The following is a 27,094-nucleotide window of genomic DNA, read 5'->3' on the forward strand; positions in this document are numbered from 1 at the left end:
ATCTTAGTTCGAGTGAGTCTTGTTGACGAAAATATTCGCAAGTCTATGTCTGAGGTGTGTGGCAGTTTGGGCTAGTTGGTATGACAATACGATAGTTATAGCACGAGAATAGAACGACGACAGTGTCCTTCTTGTTTCTTTGTCGTCGTTCTGTTCTCGCGCCATAACTATCGTCTAAGTCTGAGTGAGACCGGTTGCGAAAAATGCTCGTGAGTACGATTCCGAGTGACTCCGGTTGACGAAAATGTTCGTGAGCGTCAGGCCGAGAGATTCCTTAGTGAAAAAAAAAAATATTGAGTGGGTCTGGGTGGGATCAATTTATTTTGCCGGCCTATGGCTAGGTGATTTGATACAAGGTGGGTGTCATTTCTGCCATGCAAATAAGAAATAAAATAAATTTCAATAATGCGCCTTTCCACTTTCCAGATCTAGGTGCTACATGGCCGAAGGGGCAGGTTCCAAACCTGGCGTAAAACAGTAACCTAAATGAAATACCATGCAAAAAAGAGTGGGGAATATACGAACATATGTTGCGGTATTCTACTGTGAAAATGTGAGTGCCAAGAAATCCACTTTGCGGAAACTGTCACCGACGAAAAACAGACTGTCATGAAAAGGTGAACAGTGTTCATGAAGCTTTTTCCCCCGTTTCTAACCTACTGCCTTAGCGGTTTAGTGCCACGCAAAGAAATTACTGAATTAAAAGCGAAGAAAAGAACCCAGTGGCTTATGTTGGGTTTTTATAAATCTGTGATTTATTAACACGGCCACTTTCTGCATTGCTTAAATAGCGCTAATGAACGTTCAATAATGTCATAAGTGATTGCATAGTAAGCTGGCCACTGTGCTCGTGCAGTGGTTGCGGTACTTGGCCGCTGGCCTGAAAGACGTGGGTTCGATTCCGTTGGTGGTGGTCACATTTCGATGGAGGCAAAATTCTAGACTCTTGTACTGTGCGATGTCAGTGCACCTTAAAGAATCCCAAGTGGTCGCCTCATAATAATATCATGGTTTTGGCACGTAAACTCCAGGAATTATTACTAATAGTTGTTTAGCAAGCTTACATTACCTGTATAAGCTGGACTCGGGTGCGAATTTCGATACAAGTTTATCGCTTTATTCACCCGATTCTTGGTCATACTTGAAGGGTGACATATGTGGGAACGATTTGTGACAGTCCACCGTAGCGAGATACTAATGAGTGTTGGGGTTATACGTCCAGAAACCACAATTTAATTATGAAAGATCACGCATATAGGGGAGGGTTCCGGAAACTTAGAGCACCTGGGGCTTTCTCAAGTGTACTTAAATCTAAGCACACGGCCTCTATGACATGCCTAGTGCGCTTCAGTTTTCACTGAATAAGTAGCGCCACTCTGCGGCGCGGCGAGCTGCTAATCAGTCGCGACGGCGAGTGGCTGCATAGGCGGGAAAATAGCAGTTAGAAGGGATCAAGCTAATTTCGCGGTCGTACATGAGTGTCGCGTGTATGGCTGTGATAACATCTGCAGCAACGTTGCTGGCAAGCTACCGGTCAGCTGTCAAAAAAAAAAAAATCGGCAGATCCCACGTACCTGATAATCGACGTAATGCGAAGCATGCGGAGGAAAGGTGGCCGTGTTGCATTTTTTTTTATTGAGCGCCACGTCATGAAATAACGCTAAATATATGCACAAATGTTGCATGCTGCAGACACATGTTGAAGAGTTGCAGATGCTTATATAACCAGTCGTTTGCACTTGCGCAACGATGCCAACTGTAACATGCGTATTAGCAACACCAGAAGCTGATGTAAAGCGCTGATGCTCGGCAGGATGCTGGCCCTGGACACTGTTACATAAATGAAGCTCAGCGCATGGCGACCAACCACAATTGACGTTAACCCGACGTGACGGCTTTATCAAACGAGTACATATGTAATGTTTATAAAATTGGGTAGGCAGCACTGCAAACGCTACTGACGTTTCACAAAGATTAGCGTCTGTTTGAAAGGCAGCTCCGACGCATGACGATAGTTATAGCGCGAGAACAAAACGACGACACAGAGACAAGAAGGACACGAAAGACACGAGCGCTAACATGCCATACCAACTAGCCCAAGCTCCCACACTTCTATGCAGCTCCGAGACCTGCGCGTAGCTTTGTGGTAAAATGCTTCATTGCCACGCAGCATACTTTCGATTCCTGCTGGGACCCTGACATATTACTATTTGCGTTCGTCGGGTCGACGCTACCGATGTCGGATATATCTTAATGCTCGCTCGTTAAAATTGCCCATGTGTGTTCTCGTTGTTTCAGGGCACATACTAAAGGTCAGTCACCTGTGGCACATATCCGCATACCAGCGGCACATACGCGACCGTGGGTATGTGCCACTGTCTGGCGAGAAGTGTTTGATGGCGTACGCGACGAGAATGTGGCATTATTCATGTCTTGACCAGCGCGTTATATTCGCCAAACCATCTTACCCTCCCATGCTAATTTTGGTTCACGCCAAATTAGGGGGGGGGGGGGGGGACTACGAGAGCACCCAAACGTAAGCGGCTAGATAGATAGATAGATAGATAGATAGATAGATAGATAGATAGATAGATAGATAGATAGATAGATAGATAGATAGATAGATAGATAGATAGATAGATAGATAGATAGATAGATAGATAGATAGATAGATAGATAGATAGATAGATAGATAGATAGATAGATAGATAGATAGATAGATAGATAGATAGATAGATAGATAGATAGATAGATAGATAGATAGATAGATAGATAGATAGATAGATAGATAGATAGATAGATAGATAGATAGATAGATAGATAGATAGATAGATAGATAGATAGATAGATAGATAGATAGATAGATAGATACGTTCAAAGTAGCCGAGTTTGCTGAAAAATGCTTCGCATTTAATAAAATTGTATAGACTTGCGTAGAAGGCTCACGACTACGAACGATGAAAGCGTTGTATAAGGGTGGTGTAAGGCGGGAGATAAGCGGACAGTTTTCGTTTCTCCTCAGCGCTTACTATTATTGTGAATTCGTGCGCGATCAGCGCCACCAGTGGTGGCCGTGCACGTGAATTCGTCGCGATATTGTGTAAGTGCCACAGTGCCACCATACCAGCTGTGCACCGCACTCCGCGTTTTGCCAGCCGGAATTCAATCCTCAGATATACGGATCAGCAGTATATCTGAGGATTGAATTCCACCACCGCTGGTGCTTACGGGATACTCAATTGACCCCAAGTTTTCATATAAGGGAGTGGCTTTTTAATTATCAACTCGGTTATCGTGACCATAGAAGTGACTCGAGGCGGAACCCTAAGAATGTCGAAATCTCATCACCATATTTGCAAGCGGGCGACCCTCTTTTTCTTCAGTATAATGAAGATCAAAACCCCATCACTCAAATAACTTCATCCTTCAAGCACTCACGTCCAGTCACTTTATTTGTCACCGCTCAGTGAAGGTTAATAAAGTTAAAGAGCAATTTTACCTTCTTCATGCAGCTTTCAATGGTTAAGACTACTTCTGTACATAAAGAAAAAAAAAGCGGTTTAGAGACAGCTCCTTCCACAGTCTGCAAAAAAAAAAAACTTGTTTACTTGCTCTCCGCAGTTAGCTTTTTCACGTAGACAGGCAAACAAGAAGAAAAGAAAGCATGAACAATGGTGGGGAGACGCTACAATCAAACCTCGGTTGAAGCACGTCCTGGTTTCATGGGGTTGGGAGGCTATGACACCGACGGGAAAGAGGACAGCTACGATCACGATGATGAATGAGCGTACTAGAAGGCTCTGTTAGTGCACTCTACTTCGGCTGTGGTGCGTAGAGAGGGCACTGTCGGGAAAGGCATAATCAACAAACTAAAAGACCAGGAAGAACCTGCGGTGGGCAGGCGTATAGCGGCTAACCATTGGCGCCGTTTTTTTTTTTCTTTTTTTTAACATAGGTGCGTGGGAAGGTTTCGCGGTGCTCCGTTCTGCATGCCACAGAGCAAATGGCAGAAAAAGATCTGTGGTCAAGCGTCGCCCTGCCCGACTCTGAAGAGACGTCTGTGGTTCCCAAACGGCGCCCTTCGCTGGTTTGGGTGCATGTCTTGACTTGCTTCCGCATCGAGCTGCTTTTGAAAAGGCTACACTAAAGCTCCTGAACACCCCTTTTCCCCACCGTAGCCAATCCTTTGGTTAACAGATGATTCTGTGTGTGCTTTTTGTGGCGTGGGAAGCGGCGTGGAAGTCGCTCTAATGGTTCGAAAAGGGTGAGAGGTGATTCTATGTGAGGTGGTTGGAAAAGAGTGAGAAGAAACGGCACGATTTTTTGGTCTTACAATGAACAGTAGGACCGCGTTTTTTTTTTTCAATTCTATAGCATGTCCCGTGCATTTAGAAGACGCTTTCGCGTTTGGCGAAAGGCTCTTCGCGCTGCTGTTCATTTGGGTCTTAGCTAGTGCATTCCGTAGCCTGACTGGAAAGAAAAAAAAAATGAGTCGAGAATGATGGGGTTACAAATGAAATAAAAAATATGTCATTATTGGAAATAAGTATGAGCATGAAGCACACAATTATCCGATAACTATCACTTCATTCATTCATTCAGCTAGGAATAACAAAAAAATATTTTTGTTTAAGTGCATAGCTGCTCACCCGAAAGTCGAGGGATCAAATATTGGCCAAGCCGTCGCATTTTGATTGAGGCAGAATTCTAGAGGCCTGCCTGTTTAGATTTAGGTGCAGTTCATTGAACCCTATAGGTGGTCGAAATTCCCTGACTTTTCCACTGTGTGGCGTCTCTCATAGTCATATCGTGGCTTGTTATTATTCATGGTATTGCTGTTTATTAAGGTCATATTATAAATTCAGTAAAAACAGTGTTTATTTCGCGAAAATCTTGATGGCCCTTGTTTTTTTCTTTACCATATGACTGGCCGCTAATATGGCAAAGAGAAATGACATACACAATTGTGTACGCCCCACGCTTAGAAGTGTGGTGCATTGAGTATGGTGCTTTTTCTGATTTCCTAGGCATGCAGTGCACACCGCTGTGCGTGGCCTAGATATGTTCCGCGCCCGGGTCACTCCGTTATTCATTGTGCTGGGCTTCATGCTCGAAGCCTGTCATCCGGACGTCCGTTCCCGCGACGTGCACAGACCCCGGGGACACCGCCCCGGATCGATCCTCTGAAAGACCTTTTGTGCGTGCAATGAATGGGGAAGCGGGGAAACGCGCGTCGATGCGTGCTTGTGCGCGACGGTGCAAAGGTTGGTCGTGGCTGCAGATAAGGACACGACTTCTCGAATAATGTGCGAGTTCTGAAAGAAAGACGCGTTGCCCATGCTACAAAAAAAATGATATCACGACGATCGTCCGTGATTCTCGAATGGTAAAAGAAAAGCGTATACTGTTCTCCCGGTTACTTCTACTGAGGAGTACGAATCCAAAGATTATTAATGTAATAATGGCGGAGTGAACAGCTAACTTGAGACAAAAATGCAAAAAGTGTGAAGGTAGCCAAAGATTTATTGCAGTGCCTACAAGCGCAGTCGTAACAATGTCTGCAGCATCGGCAGGCCTGCAGTGCAACTAGTTCACGTGCAATCGCGTTCTAAAGCTGTGCAGTATAGTTGCCGTGACTCCATCATATACGTATGAAATTACTTTGACGACCCCCTTATTCTAGCAATACATATGGTGGTTTTGGGATGTTAAACCCCACATATCAATCAATCATTCTTGCAATAATAATCCGGGGGGTTTAGCGAGCCAACACCACACCGTAGTATTGGCTCGTATAGTACCACACCGTAGTAGGTCGAGGCACGCCGTAGTGCAGAGCTCCGGAAATTTCAACCATCTGGTGTTCCTTAAAGTGCACTGAAATCGCACAGTTCACGAGCGTCCAACGTTTCGCCTCCATTGAAACGGGAAAGTCACGGGTGGCACCGAACCCGCGACCTTTGGTTCAAGAGTCAAGCACTGCAACCGCTGTAACACCGAGGCTCATAGTCTTGGATTTCTATAAGCACTTCTGTACAGATATATAGGCGCCGTGTTTTCCATACTGTTTATGGCACTCCGGTTCTATGAAACTACACTGTAAAAAGTTTTCCGGAGGAACTGCGCAGTTACCCCAAGAAGGGCAAAAGACGAAATGTGCGCAAAAGATTGCACATGGGATGGCAAGGAGGGGCACTTGGAGTAACTGCATGCAGGAATGTTCGCGCCGTGTGCAATCGACCCATCGGTGCCTACGCAAGCCTGTTTCTTTTCGGACGGTGCTGCAGCGTGGTGTGGTGTAGTGGTTAGTGTACGCGCATGCTGACTGAGTGGTCCCGACTTTGGATCGCGTGTGTTCTATACAAATTTTCGGAAATTTATTTCGGAATGCGAATTGTGCTCATCAATTTTACATTTAACGAAATGCCCGCATTCACTTCGAATGGCTCGTTAAGTCAAACAAAACCTAATTTTTTTTATTTTGCGCAAATTAACTGTTGCTCCGTCGAGGAGTAACCACGAGAGTGAAGTTACTCCTTCGCACTTACTCCCAAAATGGTGCAATAGGTGTGGCAGGTTAGTTACTCCACTAAAGGAGCAACCTGGATACCCTTTACTCTCCTTTACTTCATAGAGTGTAACGTCGCTACAGCTGCAAATTGAACCCATCATCTCGCGTACTGCAGTGGAATAGAGCACTCCAGCAGATTAAAGCCTACTCTCCCACTTTGATTGTTTGTAGTTTAATCCTATCACTATTGATAATCAATTGAACATGCAATATGTACTCGTAGGTGTGCGGGTCGCATGCGCGGAACACGGATGGAGGAAGTGTATGGCACAAACACGCATACACTTCACCAATGAGGCCAAATGGCCCGAGGGCCTTCCCTGTTCTCGACTTTCTGCGTGCCACACATATACGTGTGTTTATACAGGCTCAACGAGTTTATTCTATATTTGTATGAGCGGAAAATTTGCCTTTGGGTGCACAATGGAAGGTGTTGCTGTGCTTCATCGCATGTGCACGATGCCAGTTAAGGACCTAAAAACGTCGTTTATCTTTATGGGTGGCCTACAAGCCTCCATCTGTGACACATAATCTCGATATATCCAGGATGATATACGATGCTTATACCCTCGGAGAAACGATGGCCTGATCGATGATTCGCCTCGCTCACGTACAGTATAGTCCACTGTTAAAGGGAACACTCGATTGCACACCATCAATATTGCGGGCCCTCTGAGAGCAAGTGGATTAAGAAACAATCTCCATGCAAGTCAATAGTCTGTCAATAGGAGTCGGGACTTTTAACCACCCGTAGCCTTATGCATATCGCTATGATTCCGTAAGATAGCGAAATCTAAACATGCTGCGCACGCAGCTGTTCCCTTTAACAGTTGTCCCGTCTGTACATAATCAAACCGCGTTGTTCGCAATAGCTGAATTCTGCTGGAGCCCATGTGCTTACCGCATCGAATGGCTCGTCTTGAGGAAAGTCAATATACAAAGAAGACGCTACGTTTCACGTTTTCAGGGCCTCGTGCCCGATCGACGGTGCCGATAAACGGCAGCACCCACTCTCACCATTTGCCGGTTAGGCAGCCGTTTTAGCCGCGCACATTCCGCCACTTCATTATCCGGAGCGTTCCGCAGTCGCCCTGCGCGCGCCTTTTCTCGCAGTTGCGCTTAATCCTGGACGAAAGTGCACGTTTATCTAAGTATAGTATACACACATCTAGATGCGCGCTGTATACCTAGTATAGACCGGTGGCTACAGAATCGGTCACGAGGTACTCGATTCCGATTCTCCTCACGGACCCGTCAAGCGGCCGCGCTTTTCTCGCACGGCGTTCGACCACCCCGCTCAGTTTCGATAAAACGGTGCACTGCTGCCTACGCGGTAACGCTCGTATCAGCCGATCGCGAGAGCGAGGAATACCGAAGCACATCGTCGCACTTGCTGCACGTTTGCGTCATCCGTGGCGCCCAGTTCAGCTGTGGCGAGTTGTATTTTACGTCGACGAAGCTGGTCGCATCTGTGCTTATACGGCTTCTGGATGAACCAAGACAAACGTCAGCGGAGCGCTAAAACTCTTGTTTTAGCTATAGATCGTGAATTGGTGAATTTTTAAACCCATATGACAATGCGGTGCTAAAAAAACAAAAAAAAAGCGAAGTGCGCAGGCTTTTCTTTTTTTTCCTTTTCCGCGCAGCCTGCCATATGTGTTCAGGTCAGCGAAGCTATTCCGGCTACTCATAGTTAAAGGCCGTTAAGACAACCAACGTGCATTTTATTGTCATGCAGATGGCGGTTGACACTCTCGGCCCAGCTTGCGAAGCGTATACATCAAAAACGATGACACATATGATCAGTGGCCTGCCTGGAAACCCATCACCACTCTCATGCGTGCGGGTTATGTAGTTTCCGCGATGCTGCACGTAATTAAATAGAGCGAGCGGCGTACGCGCTCCGCTACGTGACCCAGGCGTAGCGCCAGAGGGTCTCAGTACGCAGCCAAGTGTTGGGCGCTGCCCGAGTCATCTCAATGCTGCCGCTTCCTTCGTGAGCACAGACGGCGGGGCTCCGGCCTGGCCTGGAAGACACGGCAACCGACAGGATAGACTTCTTCTCGAACGGGGAGACGTGTACGATTGCTATCGAATATATAACTCGACGGCGAGGGGGAAGTCCTGGGCGGATAACGTCTCCACACACGCGCGCGCACTTTCATTTCTCCCAACAACTTTCTCCTCTCTCCTCGCCACCTTGCTTTCTCCTCCTCGTAATTGCGATGGCACACAACCGCTTCGCGTTTTCAATGGCGGTGGCAAGCGGCGGCAGCGTGGAAGATCGGGGGAACAAGTTGGGAGTCGTTCGGACGAGATGCGGGGTGAACGCCGACACTACCGACTCCTGGACGTGTACCGGCCGAGGGTGCAACGCCGCCGCCCATGGATAATCGCATTGTAGCCGGGCGCCGTCTCCGAGAACGTGGGACGGGAGCGGACGGTTTCCCCAGGCGCCCCAACGGAAGCCGCAAAGGGTGTCACGCTCGCACAAACTGGTGCAGCAGCCGAAGGGGAGGCTTGTGGGGGGAGGGGTGGGGTGCTCACCAGTGTTTACCGAGCGATGCCCAACTAGATTGTCCACGAAGCCGCGGCTCGAGTGTATTTCACGAAGCGTGGATAATTGCGGCGGTTTGAGAAGAGGCACTTCCCTCTTCCGAGACTCCTCACCACAACGCTTTATGGTCGCCGTATCAACGGAGGCTTACACCGGCAGCTACGACTGACCTTCGCCTCCTCCACCCCGAACTGCCGCACTCCAGGCAGGCAGGTAGGCAGCGGCAGCAGGCGTCGTCGCCGAAGTGGTACTAGTCGGCGAGGGGAAAAAGAAACAAGAGCCACGCCGCGGTCCAAGACCTCTGCATGGGAAGCGTCGTCGGTGATGAGGAGCCGGCAAGAGCGCCCGTGCAGCGGTGTCTAACGGCGACCGCAGCGGTCATGGTCTCCTCGGCGCGCGCCAGTGATGACCTGTGGCCGACCCGACGTCAAGCTTCGTTTGCCGAGACTGCTGCTCTTCTCCATCCTGATCCTCCTCCACTCTTTCGACTTCGCCTCGGCAAAGGTAAACGGAACGTAACGCGACGTGGCCGCGGTTGACTTGCGGAGGGGAACGCGCTGCGCCGAAGTTAATGGGCGAGGAGGGCGTGATCGAGAAGGCCCGTCGTGGTTCATTGGCCTGTACTCGGGAACTTCCTTTCCCTCCCACCGCAGTATCCTAGATCGATCACATTGGGGGGATATCGTTTTATACTGCGCGTTCATTGGTTTAACCGGCTGTCGGCGTGCCGACAGCCGCTTCTGAAGGAGTGATTCTCCGCTTCTGGCCGTCAAGTACCTCAGAAGTGAAAGTATCGCCTAAATGTGATCGATCATTGTTGCGGTGGTCAATGTTGCATTTGCGTTTGCAACACCACGTGGGGAATTCACGACAGAATCTCGCTGTTGACGGCAGGTGGCTGATTGAGTTGGAAATCGCCGTGGCTTTTCACGAAGACCGATGCCCCCGATATATAAGCATGTCATGTCCAACTGGGTCGCAGCGTTGGCGGGCCACAGTTGCATATAGCCCGTGGGCGCTTTTTAGGGCGTTGTAGGCTATGTGCAGTCGAATGCAAGATGTTGACCAGTTTTCGACCGAAATGTGGTCTCGGAGGGAGTGTTATACAGTTAAAGACTATACACTCGACTATAGATTGGCAATGTACTGTTTTCTAATAGTAAAGAATAGTAAAAGGGAGATGTCGTCGAAAAGAGACGTCCGGGACGACTGTATAAATTGTTTTCCTAAATATAGCATCTCGAAGTGGTTAAGCTACCATGTATATTTGCCGGAAAGTTCGAAATATCGGGCCTCGTTCTCACACGTGCAAAGTAGACACTGGTCTCTTAAAGAGCTTCCTTTCGTTTGTGAGAGCGCAAGCTGCTGTACAAAACCACGATTGTTCGGAAGACGAAACGCATAAACTATGCAATGTGAGAAAAAAAAAAGTTGAACAAAGCTCTGCTGGATTCAATGTTTTCAAGATGAGACGTGTACAAGTCTGCTTGTCCAAACATTACAGCTTACATCGGCGGAATGGAGGCAATGAGTCTCGTCAAGTCGTTACAAATTGGTGTTAACGCAACTGTTTTATTTTTCGTTGTCTCCTTTGATTAGTGAGTAGTCCATCGTTTATTGTTCCGACTCTTCCCCTTTTTGATATCAGAAAAAAAAATAACTGCTGCACGGTGTTACTGTAATCTTGCACCTTTGTTATCACGCCCCACGAATGCTACCTAGTTCCTTGTTTCGTATACTTTTTATGTAGCCCTTCCTGGTTTTCGCAACGGTGGCTTCTATCTATCAAGGGGATGACACCTGAAATCCATTGCTTGGCAATACGACCAGGAACTTTGAGAAGCGATAAAACAGGATAAGGAAATGATGTCGAGAAGTACTGCGTAATGCACCTGCCGCACGTAATGCGGAAGTATGATGCGGAAGTATTTTTGAAACTATATTATCAAGGTTATGATATATAGAACACATCATCATGCATCCACCTGCCGTCCTTCTGCTTTATTGTACCTGGACAGTGCGTTCTAAATGACTACTGAGGGAATGCTCAGGTTAAGTTTCTTTGCTGCTTAATTTCTTTTTCTCGTGCCAAAAAAATGAAGTTGGTCAATGGTAACGCTAAAATTAAGTACACTCCTATGTTCACACCTGTCTGTTATGCACTTAGCAGTGGCGCGTTCTTAAGTTGCGTTGATTACCAATGGGTGCTGGGAAAGCACTTGAATTTGAGAGAAGAGTCTGGGCGTCTGGAACTGCGAAATCCTTTCAGCCAGAAAAGGTCCGAGAAAGAATGGAAGATGGAGACTCGCATTTGCAATTCCTGGTTCGCTCCCACCACGTAAAGGCCCTGAAGAAGAACGTTTCACGGACTTGATAACTAGGAGCGTATACAACCCTGGTATAAGCAAATATGAGACAGATGGGTCATGGTGTCAATGCAATGGATGACTGTGGCAGTATACAGGCTTTGTCATCTTTACCCAGTTCTTCAGCCTCTCACGCAAGGTTAACTCAATTCATACTATGTCTGTCTATATGTCTATATTATATGAGAAAGACTACACTACATGCCGTTGAAGCTCTTCAGTTTGTAGTTGAATCAACGTGAGTTTTACCTCACATGATATTCGTCCTGGTCACCGACCGATCAGTATACATGAACGCTACTTTTGCCACGACGACCCCCCCCCCCCCCACCCCCGTCTCAAAGGAGCTGCGATCTCATCGCAAGCTATACCCAAGCCGACCGTTCTCGGCCAATACGTATCCTCTTATATTCCATGTTTCCTGCGTATCGGCCAATCTTTATAGGACACGTATTGAGACTGTCCAGCGAACAGAAGATAGCGTACCTCAATAAATTTCGGAGAAGCCCGAGCACCCACAACTGCTTCGGTGGTCGAGTCTGCCGACATTTCCTTCAAACGCAAACATATAAGGGATGAACACAAATAAATAGGCTGGATACGAATAGGCTGAGACGAGCGAAGGAAGGTAGGAATGTATGCCGATTTGTCGAATTTCATGAATATAGGTAGGGGCGCCAGTATTTTACGATTTACTTCAGTTTCGCTATTTTACTTGCTTCACAGCCGGCATCGCAATGTTTTTAGTGCTTCTATCTAATGCTGACCAAATCCTGGTTTTCGCATTTTGTGTTCCTTTTTTTTCTTTTTTCCCCACTTTTCAGAATGTGAATCGAACACGTGCAATAAAAAGTCAGTGCCGAGTGTTGTCAAGCAAGGGGTCATGCATGAACTGCTTAGCGATTCTAAAGCGACGTCGCATGAAACATCAAAACTTTCTTTTGCTTCTATTCATCCCCTTCTTTATTAACTATATATATCCTTTAATGTAATTAATGAGCTCATTTAGTCGTAACTACTCGTATAAATTGACTCTACGCTTGTACGTGACCTGACTTCTGTAGCGTGAAATAGCTCGTGAGACGTCCTCTGCATCTTATGCGCAGTATTCTCGTTTTTATTAGTTCTCACTCAATTGCGTCAGCTGGTTAAGCGATATCTGATTGCATATCGTAGTCAACCCACGTAGGAAGAATACATACCAGTCGGTTACTACTACACGATGCCCTTATAGTAAACCTTGTGTCGCATCGTTCGTGCACGAGCAGCCTTCGATTGCGTTGCGAGTGTATACGCATTGAATTGAGCGTTTCCCTTACGAGAGAATGTGGGTGTCGTTACTGTGCAAGGTACCGCCTCGTAAGAACAATTTGCTATACACTTCACAACTTAACCATCTATTGGGCGATAGGAAACAGCCCAATATAAAGTGTGGATGCTCTGAAAAAGGAGCTACCATTGTCGCTTACCTATTCGCATACATTCTAAAAAAAAAATAAAGTAGTACGTTTTGCCCTTCACTCTGGAATTGTGACTTGTCTCGTATACGACTCTTTAAAAAGAGCATATTCATGGCAAGTCCGGACTTACGAAGAAAAAAAGAACAACACTATAGCTCGTACTTGACTATATGGCTTGGATACGACCACGGATTGTATTTGTTCATTGCAGGAATGGTTTTTTCTAGATTCTTTATTTCTAGCGCTCTCTAAAATCAAACCCGCACGTTCCACTTTCTTGTTGATAATGTGCACGTTTGCGCCATGATAGGGATGGAAAACAAAGAAAAGCTAGCAGCGCAGGATTTTTCGGCTCTCGCAGGACAGAAACTGCATGATATTGGTTTCAACTTTGTTCTCGTTCTTGCCTCTGCCTTCACTTTCGTGAGCCTTTGCGTCTTTTGTGACTTTAATTCTTCTACGACTTGCCCCGCCGTGATGGTCTAGTGGCTTAGGTACTCGGCTGCTGACCCGCTGGTCGCGGTACTGAACCCCGGCTGTGGCGGCTGTATTTCCGATGGAGGCGGAAGTGCTGTAGGCCCGTGTGCTCAGATTTGGGTGCAGGTTAAAGAACCCCAGGTGGTCGAACTTTCCGGAGCCCTCCACTACAGCGTCTCTCATAATCATATATATGGTGGTTTTGTGACGTTAAACCCCACATATAAATCAATTCGTCTATGACTTCACGTTACGAAAACGATGACCAGTGAATATGAGAGCGCATGCAGTGTGCATACGTCGGTGGGGCCAGTCAGTCAAGGAATGTCCATTGCTCACTTGCATTGTATATGACCCTTCCTTTCACCCCGTGTTAACCAATACAGCAGTTGCCTCAGAATGTGAAGAGCTATATTTAATTAGCCTAAATTTGCTTAGCTGTAGATTTCAGCTAATAAACTTGAGGTCGTGGAACAATGGCGCAGCCGAAAATTTTCTCGTGTTGAGGTGGTGAGCGGGTGGTTCAGCCTTTGCGTGCATATATGTTTGTGGATGTCTTTGTGTGTATATATACGTAGACACAACACTGCGGAACTTCTAATGGGGTGGGGATGAATCTCCGACCCAATCACGCTCATAGCTACCCTAACGTCATTAATGGAATCGAGCACCCACTTCTGCTCATATCTACAGCCCATAACAACCATTTCTTCCTCTGATATAACCCATTAAGTACAACCCACCCATTAGCCACCACATATATCATCATCGTCGTCGTCTAATATAACAAATACATCGAACATATCTCACACGCAGCTTGATAATGATGTGCCTCCAATGGAAAGCGTACAACGGAAAACAGTTATTCAAAACACAAGCATAGCATTCGCGAGTTTGATGTCCGATATGTCTGTGTAAGTTTAATAACGACTGAACTTATGGTTTGTGACCAGAGGCGTACGCGGGGTACACCTTCAATGGTAGAGAGGTGGGGAAGGTTCGCCGCAGTGCTCCCTTCGGCATTATGTAAACGTGGCTGACTTGGCATCCCCTCGTCTTAGGTGACTGAAGCCCCCCTCCCGTGCACAAGCCTCCTGCGCACACGCCTCCCCACGTATTGAATAGTGCCTGCCTCACAAAGCGGTCTGTGCAAGTTACCACCACCTGTCATGATTGTTATCTTGTCTTGTCTTGTCACCTAGAAGATCTTGGCTCATAACCACACTGTACCCTGTAATGGAAATGTTTATACAACGCTTGCTAAAAAGGAGAGAAATTAGATAAGAACAATATTATACGTTTCTTTTTAAAAAGGTGAAAAAGTGCAGAAGAATTTGATAAACCAGAATATATAAAACAAAATAGCAAAAAATGAAGAAGGGGGACGAAGAATTGGATATATCTGGCAGTACCACAAGCAGCGTATTCTTCCGGTTGCCTGAATGAATTTATATAGCGCTGGCGGAATGGCACTGTGGCCCGCACCCAACTGACTGGCTCCAAACGATAAAAGGGTGGATGTATTAACAGCCAATCCGAGCATACCAATCGTTCTCTCAAGAATTATTCAGCGCAGTGAGGCAAAGCGGCGGCATGGGAGAAGAAAGTGATTTGTTTCCATTTCATTGCAAACAACACATATTGTTATCCCTAATTGATCTTGTCATCTTCTCGCTTTTGGTTCATTCCATGCCAAATCATCCAGCGTTTTTTTTTTCGACCTTTCCTAATATGACTGAAAAAATTTTGCACGTGTTTTTTGAAGTTCTAAACTCGTCCTGGTCGTTTATTTCCGTTGCCAAAAACGTTCTTCCGAGAGTCGGTAGCTTGCCCCCAATTGAGCTAGGGGGCGGCAAAGAACAATTTCATTTCAAAATACGTTCTCCAAACGCACTCAATAAAATGGAATTTGCGGCAAAATAATGGAGTGATCTAACCGTAAAAAAAGACTGACTTTTCTGTATTAATTTTTCGAGGACTTTTCGCATGAGCAATGTTGAATAATGTTGCCGAATTTGGGTTTTTTTTCGGGAACATTGCAAACTCAGAGGACACAAATAAAATATGTGCTGGTGGCCTGTTCAACACGCTACAAATTGAAAAATAATTTGGACTGTGAAGCTATAGCAGGTAGTCTGAAAAAATTGTGCATTTCACTTTTTTTTGGGGGGGGGGGGGGAGCTCTGTATTCAGTGCCAAAAACTTGTCTTGTGGTCGGGCTAAAACTATGCATAATATTTTATTTTAAAGACCCATGTATTAGCTAGAAATAAGCGAAGTTACTAGAGGGTATTATTTTTTAAACTTGAGAATTTGTTTTTGCAAATTATGTTTCCACGAGTTTTTCGCCTACGTAACTCAAGCGGCATGACTCACTCACAAGGTAAATCTTCAGCAGAAGCCAAATGACCTGCGATACAAGCAGCCAACTTGGTGCGCTCTACACAGCATTCAAAATGGGAGGGCGGTTGTCATCTATATGTATACATTTAGGATCACGCACTTAAATACCAGGAATCAATATTCCTTAATGAACAAAGCCCAAAGTAGGAGGAAAAAGTAATTAAACACGGTGAACCATGAAAATATCATTCAAAACTATTAAAGAGGCGTATAAATTAGATAAAGAATAATTCCAAAAGACAAGTCCATTGTGAATCCGTTACGAACATTGAGAAGTCTCTAGACCAGTACGGTGATATTGTTACGGGGAAGATTTATTCACCGAGAGCTGGTCTTGCTAACGGCTTAAAGGGCGCACAGTCATGCAGGCCAACGGGAGAAGCTCGAGAGTCGAACCCACAACAAACACGTTGTAGTCTTCTTCATTTGGGTGCCAATTCAGCTGTGTCGGGGCGACAGTTCCATACACGTATCAATATAATGAATAACTGGCTAAGCTTCACCGTTGTTGGCTGCACAAATGTCCTTAATGTCACAGTACGAAAGAAGGAAAATTCGTTTGGGGCTTGTATCTTGCACACTTTATGCCTTAGGTGGTCTGTGAGCGTTTGTTAGTCGGCTTACACCTCGTGCAAATATCACTTTCCACACGGTGTCTTCTGGCGAAAACAGGGTTCAACACTCACCGCTTTCTGTACTAGTAGCACTGGGTAACAATCTAGGGCATTACGCGTCCGAAGATACCCAAAAAAAAGGGGCCGAGGGAGCGTCCTCCATCGTAGTTGAATTCTTAGAGCATCGGAAGTGTAGTTAAAAGGTTGTTGGTTCGAATTCCAGAGATGGAGAGGGTGTTCTTTTGTCCACTTTTTATTCTTTCCAATTAAGTTCAACAATGGTGGCACTGTAGTAAAAGACAACGAATAATGCGCCCTATGTTTCTCTTGGTTCAATTGTCTGTATGTTTCATTCGGTAGTTTCCAAAGAGCACATGCACGCTGTCGTCCTCTATGAAAGGAAACGCAGGCGCGTGGTGTAAGCAACCACAGCAAAGCCGACATCTAAGAAAAACACGTCCGATTCAGGCGACATCGCCCGTTGTGGGACCGAGGCGGCAGCATGATGTAGCAGCGCTTGTCTGCCTGTCAGGATTCGTTATTTTGTTTCCCGATAGATGCCGCCAATAGCGGACGTGCTTTCGTTAGCTGTTAGTTGATGGTGCTGCGGCCAGCCGCTGCGTGTTCTCTTCCATAAAGGACGAAAGGGTACCTTCGCGCGCGCGGACGTGTCTCCATTTTTGCTCTGCATATTAAGACGGACAGAATGTGTTTCGAGTGTACGATGACGTGATGCATTCTCCGCGCTGGACACGCAGGAGGCTGAACTGGCGCGCGAGGCTTCGGGCGAACCGTCGACGGGCGATGCAAGCGACGGCGATGGCTCGAACTCATCGCGAGCGTGCGCCTCGCGCTGGTCCCCGTCCCGGCTGGTGGGCGAGGCGAGCGCCATCTGGAGCAACATGGCTCGCTTCCGACCCGCCTTTCTGGGCGGCCGGGACGACAACCTGCCCGACCACCTGGGGCCCGTCAAGCAGCTGTTTTGCCGCACGGGACACAACCTGGCCGTCTTCCCCGCCGGCACGGTGTACGGAACGCGGGAGGCGTACAACCGATACGGTAACGTCCTGTCTCTATGCCTTCTTGCAAACGAAAGTGCATCTTTTGGGGTCTTCACGCTTTAAGAGCGAGTAAAAAGATTGGGGCAGCTACACACCAGGTGTGCGAAGGCTGAGCAAGTCCTCCACACACCCCTTACAATATAACCCTGGTCTATGCTATACCTTCCTCATTCTTGTCCTCCTCACCCTCACATCAGTGTCCCTCACACTCACTTCCTCTTAGCACCCCTTCTTATACATGCTATGTTTCATCCTCTGCCATTTCTTCTTTCGTCCTTACCCTCACTTCCATTTCCCACCCCCGCCTGGTCTACCAAAATATATACAAAGCTGCTATGATAGGAGTGGCTTGGCGCACACGACAGTTTTGCCTACCCTAAACTGTGCCGCTCTACAAATGATTCCAAAAGTATCGCCCTATGGGTTGCTTGCATATTCTTTTTTGAAAACTCTGCGCTCGCTACTCTCCTCTCAAGAATCTCATGTCACGCTGGTAACGCACATGTCGTTCGTTACCTGGAAGTGCCGGGCGCGTGGAAATAATACAAGAAAATACGCTCAATATAGAAGGCCATTACTGTTGTAGACCAAAAAGACACCTTTTTTTTTTTTTTGCGGCGGCCCATTTTTTTAGTGCATAGCTCGCAACTGTAGAGCTCGTCAAGTGAAGTGTGGACAGTGGCGCCTCAGGCTATCAAAACAAGTAGGTGGGGGTGGGGTGGACAGACAATGGAGATGTTCGATGAAGGAACTACGCACTGGGACCAATGTTCAGATTGCGACGGGCCTTGTTATTTAAAGGTCCACTCACCAGGCTCCCAAAACACAAAAATGAGCGCAATATTCTTTCCTGATATTTTCGCCTCCATCGGAAATGCAGCCGCCACAGCCGGGATTCGAGCCCGCGAGCTGCGGGTCAGCAGCTAGCGCTTAGTGCTGATATTGTTCATGTGCATTCAAGAACTAAGGGGCGATGAGGATGCATCGCGTGTATGGAGGAGAGGAGAAAATCACCCTCTCGTCTTTAAACGCGGAGTGGTTAGTGGCCCTTTAACTGCGATTGAACAGCCCGATACACAAGGAACAGTGAAAGACTAATCACTCTGCTTGTGCCTGCTTTTTTCGTTTTCTTTACGGTAACCGTATCCGACTGATTAATTCAGCGTTTTGGCCTTCCGAATTATTCACTGCTGACCTGAACGTTACAGTATCGAATCGTGGCCTCGGCGGGCCCATTTCGGTGAATTAGGCGAAATGCTTGAGGCTATAGCGTGCTTAAATTTAGCTGCACGTTGAGGAACTCTAGATGGTCGAAATTTTTGGAGTCCTCCGCTATGGCATGTCTCATAATGCTATTGTGATTTTGCGACGTAAAACCCCAACACTTGTTACTCTGAATTATATAGTGTGACTATCCCGTTGCCACACCGAAATGTGCCGTTACCCGTCTTCTTGCAGCACCGGTTCGGGCAATCATCGGAACTGCGTGACGCGGGGCTAGATAGGAGGAGGAGAAGGAGAAGGAGGAGGAGAAGGAGAAGGAGGAATAAAGGAGGAAGGACAGGGAGGTTAGCTAGTTCTCAGACCGGCTGGCTACCCTGTACTGGAGAAGGGGGTAAGGGGGATAAGGGATGAGAGAAAAGAGACGTTGTATAAAAAAGAGAGAGAAGGTCATCAGACGATCCACGACGCAGTTTACAGTCTGTCTCTAAGACAACTTGCCCGCAGAAAGCGCAACAACGCTCTCAATGCCTTGCGTGCAGAGGACGGTCTCGGCCAGTGTCCTAATATAATTACGTCAAGAGCGAGTGGGCTGAAGCAGTCGCTTTCCGACGAAAGCGACCATTAGCGACCGTTTGCAGCAGGTCGCTTTGCGGCTAAGTTGTCCGTGAAATTGCTGCGAATCATCGGCACGAATCAACCTTTAGTCCTAACTGCAAGTTTTTTTACAGTACGTACTCCCAGTATCGTTCGTTTCTGAGTTCGGTATACTGCCGCAAATTAGTTGTATCGTCATTACAAGCACGTGTCCAAATGAAAACTAGTGAAATTGTTCGCGCTTGGACATACGAGCACTGCAAATCGCGGTGGCGAAGCAGCGTGAAAGAGTAGGAGGAAACAAGAAATCAAATAACTGATAGCTATAGTAAACACAGAACACCTTTTGTTGTTTTAATGTTGAGCTAGCCTCACAGTGCCATATACAAGCGGGCGTAGTGCGGGGTAGTGCGTTTAGCTTTTTGCCGATAACAGTAAACTGACAACAGCGCAACAAGGGAGAAGGGATAAGAACTCCTTGGTTCTTTTTTTATTTCAATAATAATAATAAAAAACACAGACTAGCGCTGAACTTGCAACAGAAGTTTATTTCCGAAACGAAACAGAATATGAAGAAAACGGCATATGAACAAAAAAAGTGCAAGCCTATGTATAAAAAAAATTAAGAAAAACAAATATGATATCAGCACACGTCTCTTTAAGCGGTCAAGCGTTTGGGACAAATAGTGAACTTCTTTTTTTTTTTTTGCCGACGCAATGGACGGGATGTTCACGCAGTTGTCTCGCCATTTCTGCTGCCTCAATTACCTCCCGTGTTAATTCGGAACCACATCGCACCACCACTGGGAATATTTTGAGTAAGGCTTTGCACTCATGAGAGTTAATCGTGCTGAAATGAAGGGCTCTTTGTGTGTGTGTGTGTGTGTGTGTGTGTGTGTGTGTGTGTGTGTGTGTGTTTTTGTTTTTTTTTTGCTATCACTTGTTGCTTGTTGCGCTGATGTCAGTATAATAGCTGTTGAGTAGTCCACATGCTTTTTCCACACAAATCAGCCTGCGAACTGTCGTCACCCGTACGGCTGTCCAACCTTTACGTGTTTTTTTTTTCTCTGTATTACCCGTTACTATATTAACCTGCATATTTCTCGTGTTCACCCAAGTTCCGCTTACCATGTGTTTATCATCTATATTTTTGTGTTGCTTCACCCAGTATGGCACAAGCCCCTAAGTTTTGTTGCTGTCTTGTCCTGTTATAGCACTCCCATCAGTGTCTTTCCTGCGTTTATCATCGTCGGTATCGTGTTATCAAATAATACGGTATACATTCTAGTAGTATTTTTTTATCAGAGAGCTCAAAGAGAAGATTGTTGCGAATTCGGGCACTACATACCCACAGTATTCTAGAAATGAGACCTAGCTCCTTGTGCTGAATATTCGATACTTGTCAGTACATATGTATGCCTCCTCGCTGTAATTCAGAACAAGTTTATCTAGTGGCCGAAATGTGCTCCTCAGCGATGCGTCCATGTGTACACAGCGTTGTTAGCTTTTTGGAAGCGAAGATATCTAGGCTCGCACTATGTCCATTCACGCCGTCGTTGTTGTAGCTTGCCGTCGGATCGAAACACGGGTGTTGCATATATCGCACATAAAACTGTTATGGCGTACATATGGTTTAAAAATAGGCCATACTCATTCTGTACATCGGTCCGTCCTTCAGTCCATCCGTGTATCTGTTGGTCCGTCTGTCCGCCTGTCTTACTATCCGTGCGCTCATCCACCCATCTGTTTGTCTTTTGTACAAGTTGATGACTTCAACGTAGATATTATGTGCCTTAGAACTTAGCCTCTTTCTGTCATCAGCACTCACTTCGTGGCTGGGCTGCTGACTTTTTTTAGTCACTCTGATTATCATCCATACAAATACATGACCTATGTATACGTAAAGCACTGCCCAAATAGATGAGCTGACTGGTAAACGCAGACACCGAGAAATACACTATAAACATTTCCGGTGGCTTCAGTGCTTGCCAAGTTGAAGAAGGTCTGTGATCCTTTGTATGCTGTTGAGACCGGTGCTTGAGCTGACGAGAGAGCGGCGTTCTTTTGATCCTCAAACAAATCGCCGAATGGCTGGTGGCCAGTATCCACCATGTATTGTCCTTCCCAGCCGGGAAGCGATGCGCCGTGAGTTGCCGTGAGCCGCATTACGAGACGGCTACAAGTGTTTGCGCGCTAGCAACATCTTTCTCGGAAGAGACAGTGATGTCAACCCCGACGTCAACCGCCCCGCTAATTGAGCGAGCAGTTCGGCGGACCCCTTTGAGCTTTGTTACGGCGGCCCTTTTGATGTATGCTGTCGCGAGCTTGGGAACCCTCGACCAGCGGCACACACACGACAAGAAAAAGAAACGTTGGTGCCACATTCCAGTGCAGTGACCACGCCAAAATGGGGGACGTTTACTCGGCCGTGTGTGAGCGTCACTCTCGAAAGTTGTGTGTGACAGGTGATTGAACAGTGCTATATGCACGTTTTCCCCGAACTAGAGATCTGGAAAAAACGTACCCTTTATAATGAGCCACCCGGCTCATTCAAGGAGCGCTCGCTATGTACATAATGTAAATAAACCATCTGTTAAGTTTCCCTTCCTCCTGCCTTGAAGTCTCCATCCCGGACCTCTGGTACCTGCAAAGGCCGGTCGCAACGATGCTGATTGCAGTGGGCGCGCTGCACGGGATTATTGTTCATTGATGTACGGCTAAAGCAGGAAGAGAACCTCGCTCTTGCCTCGTTTTCGAAACCAACCAATGTCAAATGTGGAGAAACAGTGCCACGAACAATGTTTTACAGCGATAAATGTTATCAGATCACAACTGCCATGTCAATGGGGTAGTTGTCCGCCGTTACCGGTTTCCGTAACCGCGCGAAATTAAAAAAACAAGGTAATCGAAAAGTTTCGTAACACGTCGGTAACACGTCGGTAGCATCGCCAATGACGCATCAGCACCTCCATCAGCAGATGAAGTTCCGTGCCACCAGCTTCGCGCCTCCATTCTCTCGGCCATGACGCTGGTCACAGTGATGGTGTTTGAGGTTGAGGCCCTTATTATATCACAGTGAAAGCTGTATTGAGATCACAACAAGAGACGAGTTAGGTGCCGTAGTAAAACGACGCCGCGAATGCTGGTGTGCGTAACCGCCACGCTATTGTGATAAGTAAAAAAATGTAGTTAAACTATTTCCGGAATTTCATAAAACTTGAACCCGGAACCTCTGCGTAGCCTTCGAGTATTCGCATAAACGCGCTAGTTCTTGAAATTGCCTCGCTAAAACACGCTATGCAGGTGTCATGTCGGGTAACAAACTCTGTTAACATACATAATACGACATCGTGACAGATTAAAGTTGCGGCCCGGTGTCACACAATCCGTATTACGCGGCTAGTGGGTCATCCAATGCTTCCGACCCATTATAAAAGGCTCAGCCACAATTCGTCACCCTCATCAGCCACAGCACAGAGTGCGTATGATGCCTTACATATGTTTAAGTGAGTACATTTCTAATCCACAGAATAGTGAACAGTGATATATTGGGTATTTTCCTACCTTCTGAAAGTTACGGTGGTTTATGACATATTGGGTACCTTCAATGTGTACTTGTATTAGTTGCCCCTAATCTACAAGTGGCTCTAGAAAAAGACGCTGTTCCAGCTGCGATGCGTGTCACTGCCGTCACTGCGTGTTTCGCCCATGCATGCGTGTTTCGCCGTCACTGCGATGCGTGTTCTGCTCAGGCCTGGCATTTTTTTTCAAATCTACATAAGATATACGTTTGCACCCCCCCCCCCCTCATCCGTCTGTGTGTTCGCTATCCGTGCTTGAAGGTTTGTCGCTAATTCATGTATTATAAAGCATCGCACACAGAACATTCGACGACCCGGATGGCCTTGTACACCTGTTGCCTCGTCCATCACCACCTTCTCATGTGTCCGTAGGGTGTCTCCGCTCTGCGTGCCTCGCTGCCTTTTCACGTCCTGTCCGCCGTCAATCCGCTCACGTGGCACATGCCCACGACATTCGCTTCCTCTTCATCGCAAACCTGTTCTGCCTTCATCGCTTTGAAATCCCTTGTCAAGTGGCTTTTGCGGGCGCAGTACACGCCTCTGCTCATCACCTGCAGTGTACCCAAGACCTCGCTACACCGTCCTCACCCCATCTGTTTTGGACGTGCATCTATAGCCTCCGATCTGACGTTGTTTGCCCTTTGTTTGTTTCTTTCTTTCGCCCTCTCCCACGTGACGTTCTCACCGGCGACGAAGAAGCTGCGGAAGGCGTTGAACTAGAGGAACGGCTCGAAGACGGCGATGTCGAAGAGGACACGGAGCCCCTCGGCGTTGTCCAGGGCACGCAAGAGCACTTCGCTGAAAACGGTACAGGCTCCGCGGTAATCTAATCACTACATATCAATACAAGGTTACGCTGCATATAAGTTCCGGCGTACTAATGCAATCTCTGCACTCGCATCCTACACGAAATGCTACAGACAGAAATCAAATGTACGGCAATGGCACCATGCCTGCTGCATCATGGACATAAAATTTGTAGGTTCCAAAACTTCAGTATGAATTAGCATTTGTTGAGTGAAAATAAGTCTTTACTTGTATTATGTATTTGCGAGGCCGTAAAGAAAAAAAATTATTTAAGTTTTTAAGGTTACCGTGAGAGGAGAGCGAATGGTGTTTTTTTTTTTTTTTACCACTGACAGAATATCATTGTGGTAGCACTCTGTTCATATGCTTCGTACCCGTCTACACGTATGCTTATTATTCAATATCATGAATACCAGCTATGGGCTCCTGTAGTTAGCAATAATGCACAACTGTACCGATAGCACTATCGACACTGTCGATAGTTTCGAACTATTGATGGTAAAAAAACTATCAATAGGGCTATTGATAGTAAGTGTGACAGTATACAGCATCGATAGTACAAAACCAACCGCAACAGTGAACTCACTGCTGCGTAAATTTCGTTCTTTGGGTGCGTGATAAATGGTGGAGCAGGAGGAGCGGGCTCAAGGGCAAGAAAGTTGAGATACTCGTGTACTCTGTTCAGAATGTCTCGCTGACCAATGATAATTAGGGTGAAGTGCTTACCTGTGTAAAAGAAGCCGTTACAAATGGTGGGAATGGGAGGATCCAGGCCTATATTGGCTTTTTTTTATTTGAAAGTAAAATTATTAAGTACGTAGGAGCTGTTGAGGTTTTACAACCTAACATAAAAATATCAAGAACTAAGTTTAATTGTACGGTGAAATTGATTTCTTTTGAATATGAATTTTTAATGGATTCGATCGGGCATTTCCGTCATGAAAATAACTTATTTATTTCGCCAAAAATTCCTCATAAAGAAACTGAGTATTGCTAATAACAGGCCATCGTGAATGTTTGGCAATTTAGTCAGCCAACAATGGCATACTTAATTAGAGCCTCATCATTATCATTAGTTTTGCCTGTATTGATGCTACTGACGGTACTATTGATTGTGCCAAGGCTACTGCTATGTATAGTATGTCAATAGTAGTGATATGGACAGTTTTCTTACACCATCGATAATTTAAAAAGAACTATAGAAGTTCTCGATGCCCCTTTTACCATTAACTTTGCATCACTAGTACACACGGAGAGGAAGAAAACAACGTGGAACTTTGAAAATATGTTTAACGATTTAATTTATATGTGGAGTTTAACGTACAAATACCACCATGATTATGAGAGACGTTGTAGTGGATGGCTCTGGAAATTTTAACCACCTAGGATTCTTTAACGTGCACTCATATCAGAGCACACGGGCCTGCAGCATTTTCGCCTCCATCGAAAATACAGCCGCCGCCGCCAGGAGTATTTCCCGTGACCTGCGGGTCAGCAGCCGAGTACCTTAGCCACTAGGCCTCCGCAGCGGGGCTGCAAATATGTTTATCGTCTAAAATATTATTCATTTGACCACACCCAATGAGGCAATGTTCGTAACGCCACGCACCATGCTATAAACCTTGTCCAGCCTGCTATTATCTTCGAAAATGCAGTGGCAACCTTCCAAGCTCTCAAGTTTCTTTGTTCAAAGGCCTGCCTACAGAAAGATGTATGCCGGCACAGCAGGTGAGCCCGTGTAAACACGCTTCTCTCTTCGCCGTTTACTCTGTCTGTTATGCGGCCATTAAAGTGTGTAGGTCCGCACGTATGACTCTAACGCATGCGTCCACGAGATACCAGGCTCGCTAACGATTCCGCACGAAGGTCACTTCTCAGCGAGCATCTGCGGAAATGTGCGTTCTCGCGTTACGATTCGCACGGAGTGCACGCCGGGTCGCAGCACTTTTCGTTGCCTTGGGGTGCGGGGAGCTGTCGAGTAAATGGGTGCTGTGTCGCAAAAACTGTTTCATTCGCAAAAGTGCATGAACTTTTGCGTAAGTGCCGATCGAGGACACCGAGAGTCCCCGGTAGTGGATCGTGACGTCACCCGCTGTGTTCGCACGCTGTACACGCCTTTGCGTATAGGGGTGGTGTATACCATTTTAATAATGTAATTTGAACCATTGTTCCCGGGGTATCTTTCGCACGCCGAGAGATGGTATCGATTTGATGCATGGTTGGTGGTAGCGCTTTATGCACACGGGGAAGAGCTGCATTACAGCGTTTCTTTGCGCCCGTGCCTTTTCCTAGGAAGTGTGTAAAATTGTTCTGGTAGAGGTGCATTTGTTTGTTCGCTTACGTGACCTCACGGGTGGCTGATGTTTAGCGGCGAATCGAGGCTCCTCTGTCTCCCTGCCGCGCACTTGTCGCAACCGCGTGTGTCTCTATCAAACAGATAGAAATTAACTGAGCTAATTACAACTTTTGATTTTGAATCTGAGTAATCATGTGCCCATGTAATTTTACAAGCCTTGCTTTGTTTCTTTGTAATATATTTTCATTTAGGCTATTGTCGTTACCAAGATTTTAACTCGGAAATGCTGTAGGCCTGTGCGCTCAGATTAGGGTGCACGTTAAAGAACCCCAGGTGGTCGAAATTTCTGGAGCTCTCCACTAAGGCGTCTCTCATAATCATATGGTGGTTTTGGAGCGGTAAACCTTACTTATCAATCAATCGAGATTTTAACTCGGGGGGGGGGGGGGGGCAGGTGAAGTGCTCTCTTTGCACCCCTTGCTGGAGTCTATAATTTAGGCTGCGAGTGACATTTAGTAAAAGGAGCACTGAAACGCCCACTCAGCTGCTTAAATATTTCGTTTTACGTTTGTTTCAGGCTTATAATACAAGCATCAGCTCAGGGTTTGTCTGCTGGTCGGTATATATGGTATGCTATGAAGAACTTTATTAAGTCCGCTGGTCAGTGACAAGTGACAAGCCCAATTTATTTTAGTGTGATAAAACAAACGAACATGCAAACGCTCATTCAAATGCAAGCGCTGAAAAAGGGATGCTTTGTGAACAAGTACCTCAGGTGCCTCGTCTTCGTAAAAATTGAGAAGGCATATTCAAACAATGTAAAGGTAAACAGCGCTACATGGAATGCTCTGCGTAGTAGCTTAATTGTTCTTTGTGTGAAACAAGCAAGACTAACGCTGTGATAACATCGTTTTTCTGGAGCTTTACAGTATGCTTTTATTGTAAGTTTTTAACGAGCATAACTTAGTAGTCACTGTTTTGCTTCTGTGAGTAAAACATACTTTGACCCTAAAATAAAACCTTTCTTGCATCACTGCTACTAGCACACGTAACCATTACAAATCTTTCTGTTGCGATAACATT

At 46.3% G+C, this 27,094-nt stretch overlaps 1 protein-coding gene across 4 annotated transcripts in view; it reads left to right on the forward strand.

Annotated features, from left to right (window-relative positions):
* The window catches only part of LOC119171939 (fibroblast growth factor 1), a 68,891-nt gene that overhangs the window by 28,916 nt on the left and 12,881 nt on the right, over positions 1-27,094 (forward strand). Inside the window, exons 1-3 of one of the 4 annotated variants that reach the window (XM_075892669.1) lie at positions 9,080-9,632; positions 17,207-17,507; positions 23,608-23,715. In XM_075892669.1, coding sequence (XP_075748784.1) covers positions 9,534-9,632; positions 17,207-17,507; positions 23,608-23,715 — 508 coding nt within the window. In that variant the 5' untranslated portion in view covers positions 9,080-9,533. Of the gene's footprint in view, positions 1-9,079; positions 9,633-17,206; positions 17,508-23,604; positions 23,716-27,094 lie in introns of those variants that run through there. The other 3 variants (XM_075892670.1, XM_075892673.1, XM_075892671.1) reach the window with 3 other exon arrangements.

The sequence above is a fragment of the Rhipicephalus microplus genome, chromosome 4 (genome assembly GCF_043290135.1).
Source record: "Rhipicephalus microplus isolate Deutch F79 chromosome 4, USDA_Rmic, whole genome shotgun sequence".
In the NCBI taxonomy this organism is placed as follows: domain Eukaryota; kingdom Metazoa; phylum Arthropoda; class Arachnida; order Ixodida; family Ixodidae; genus Rhipicephalus; species Rhipicephalus microplus.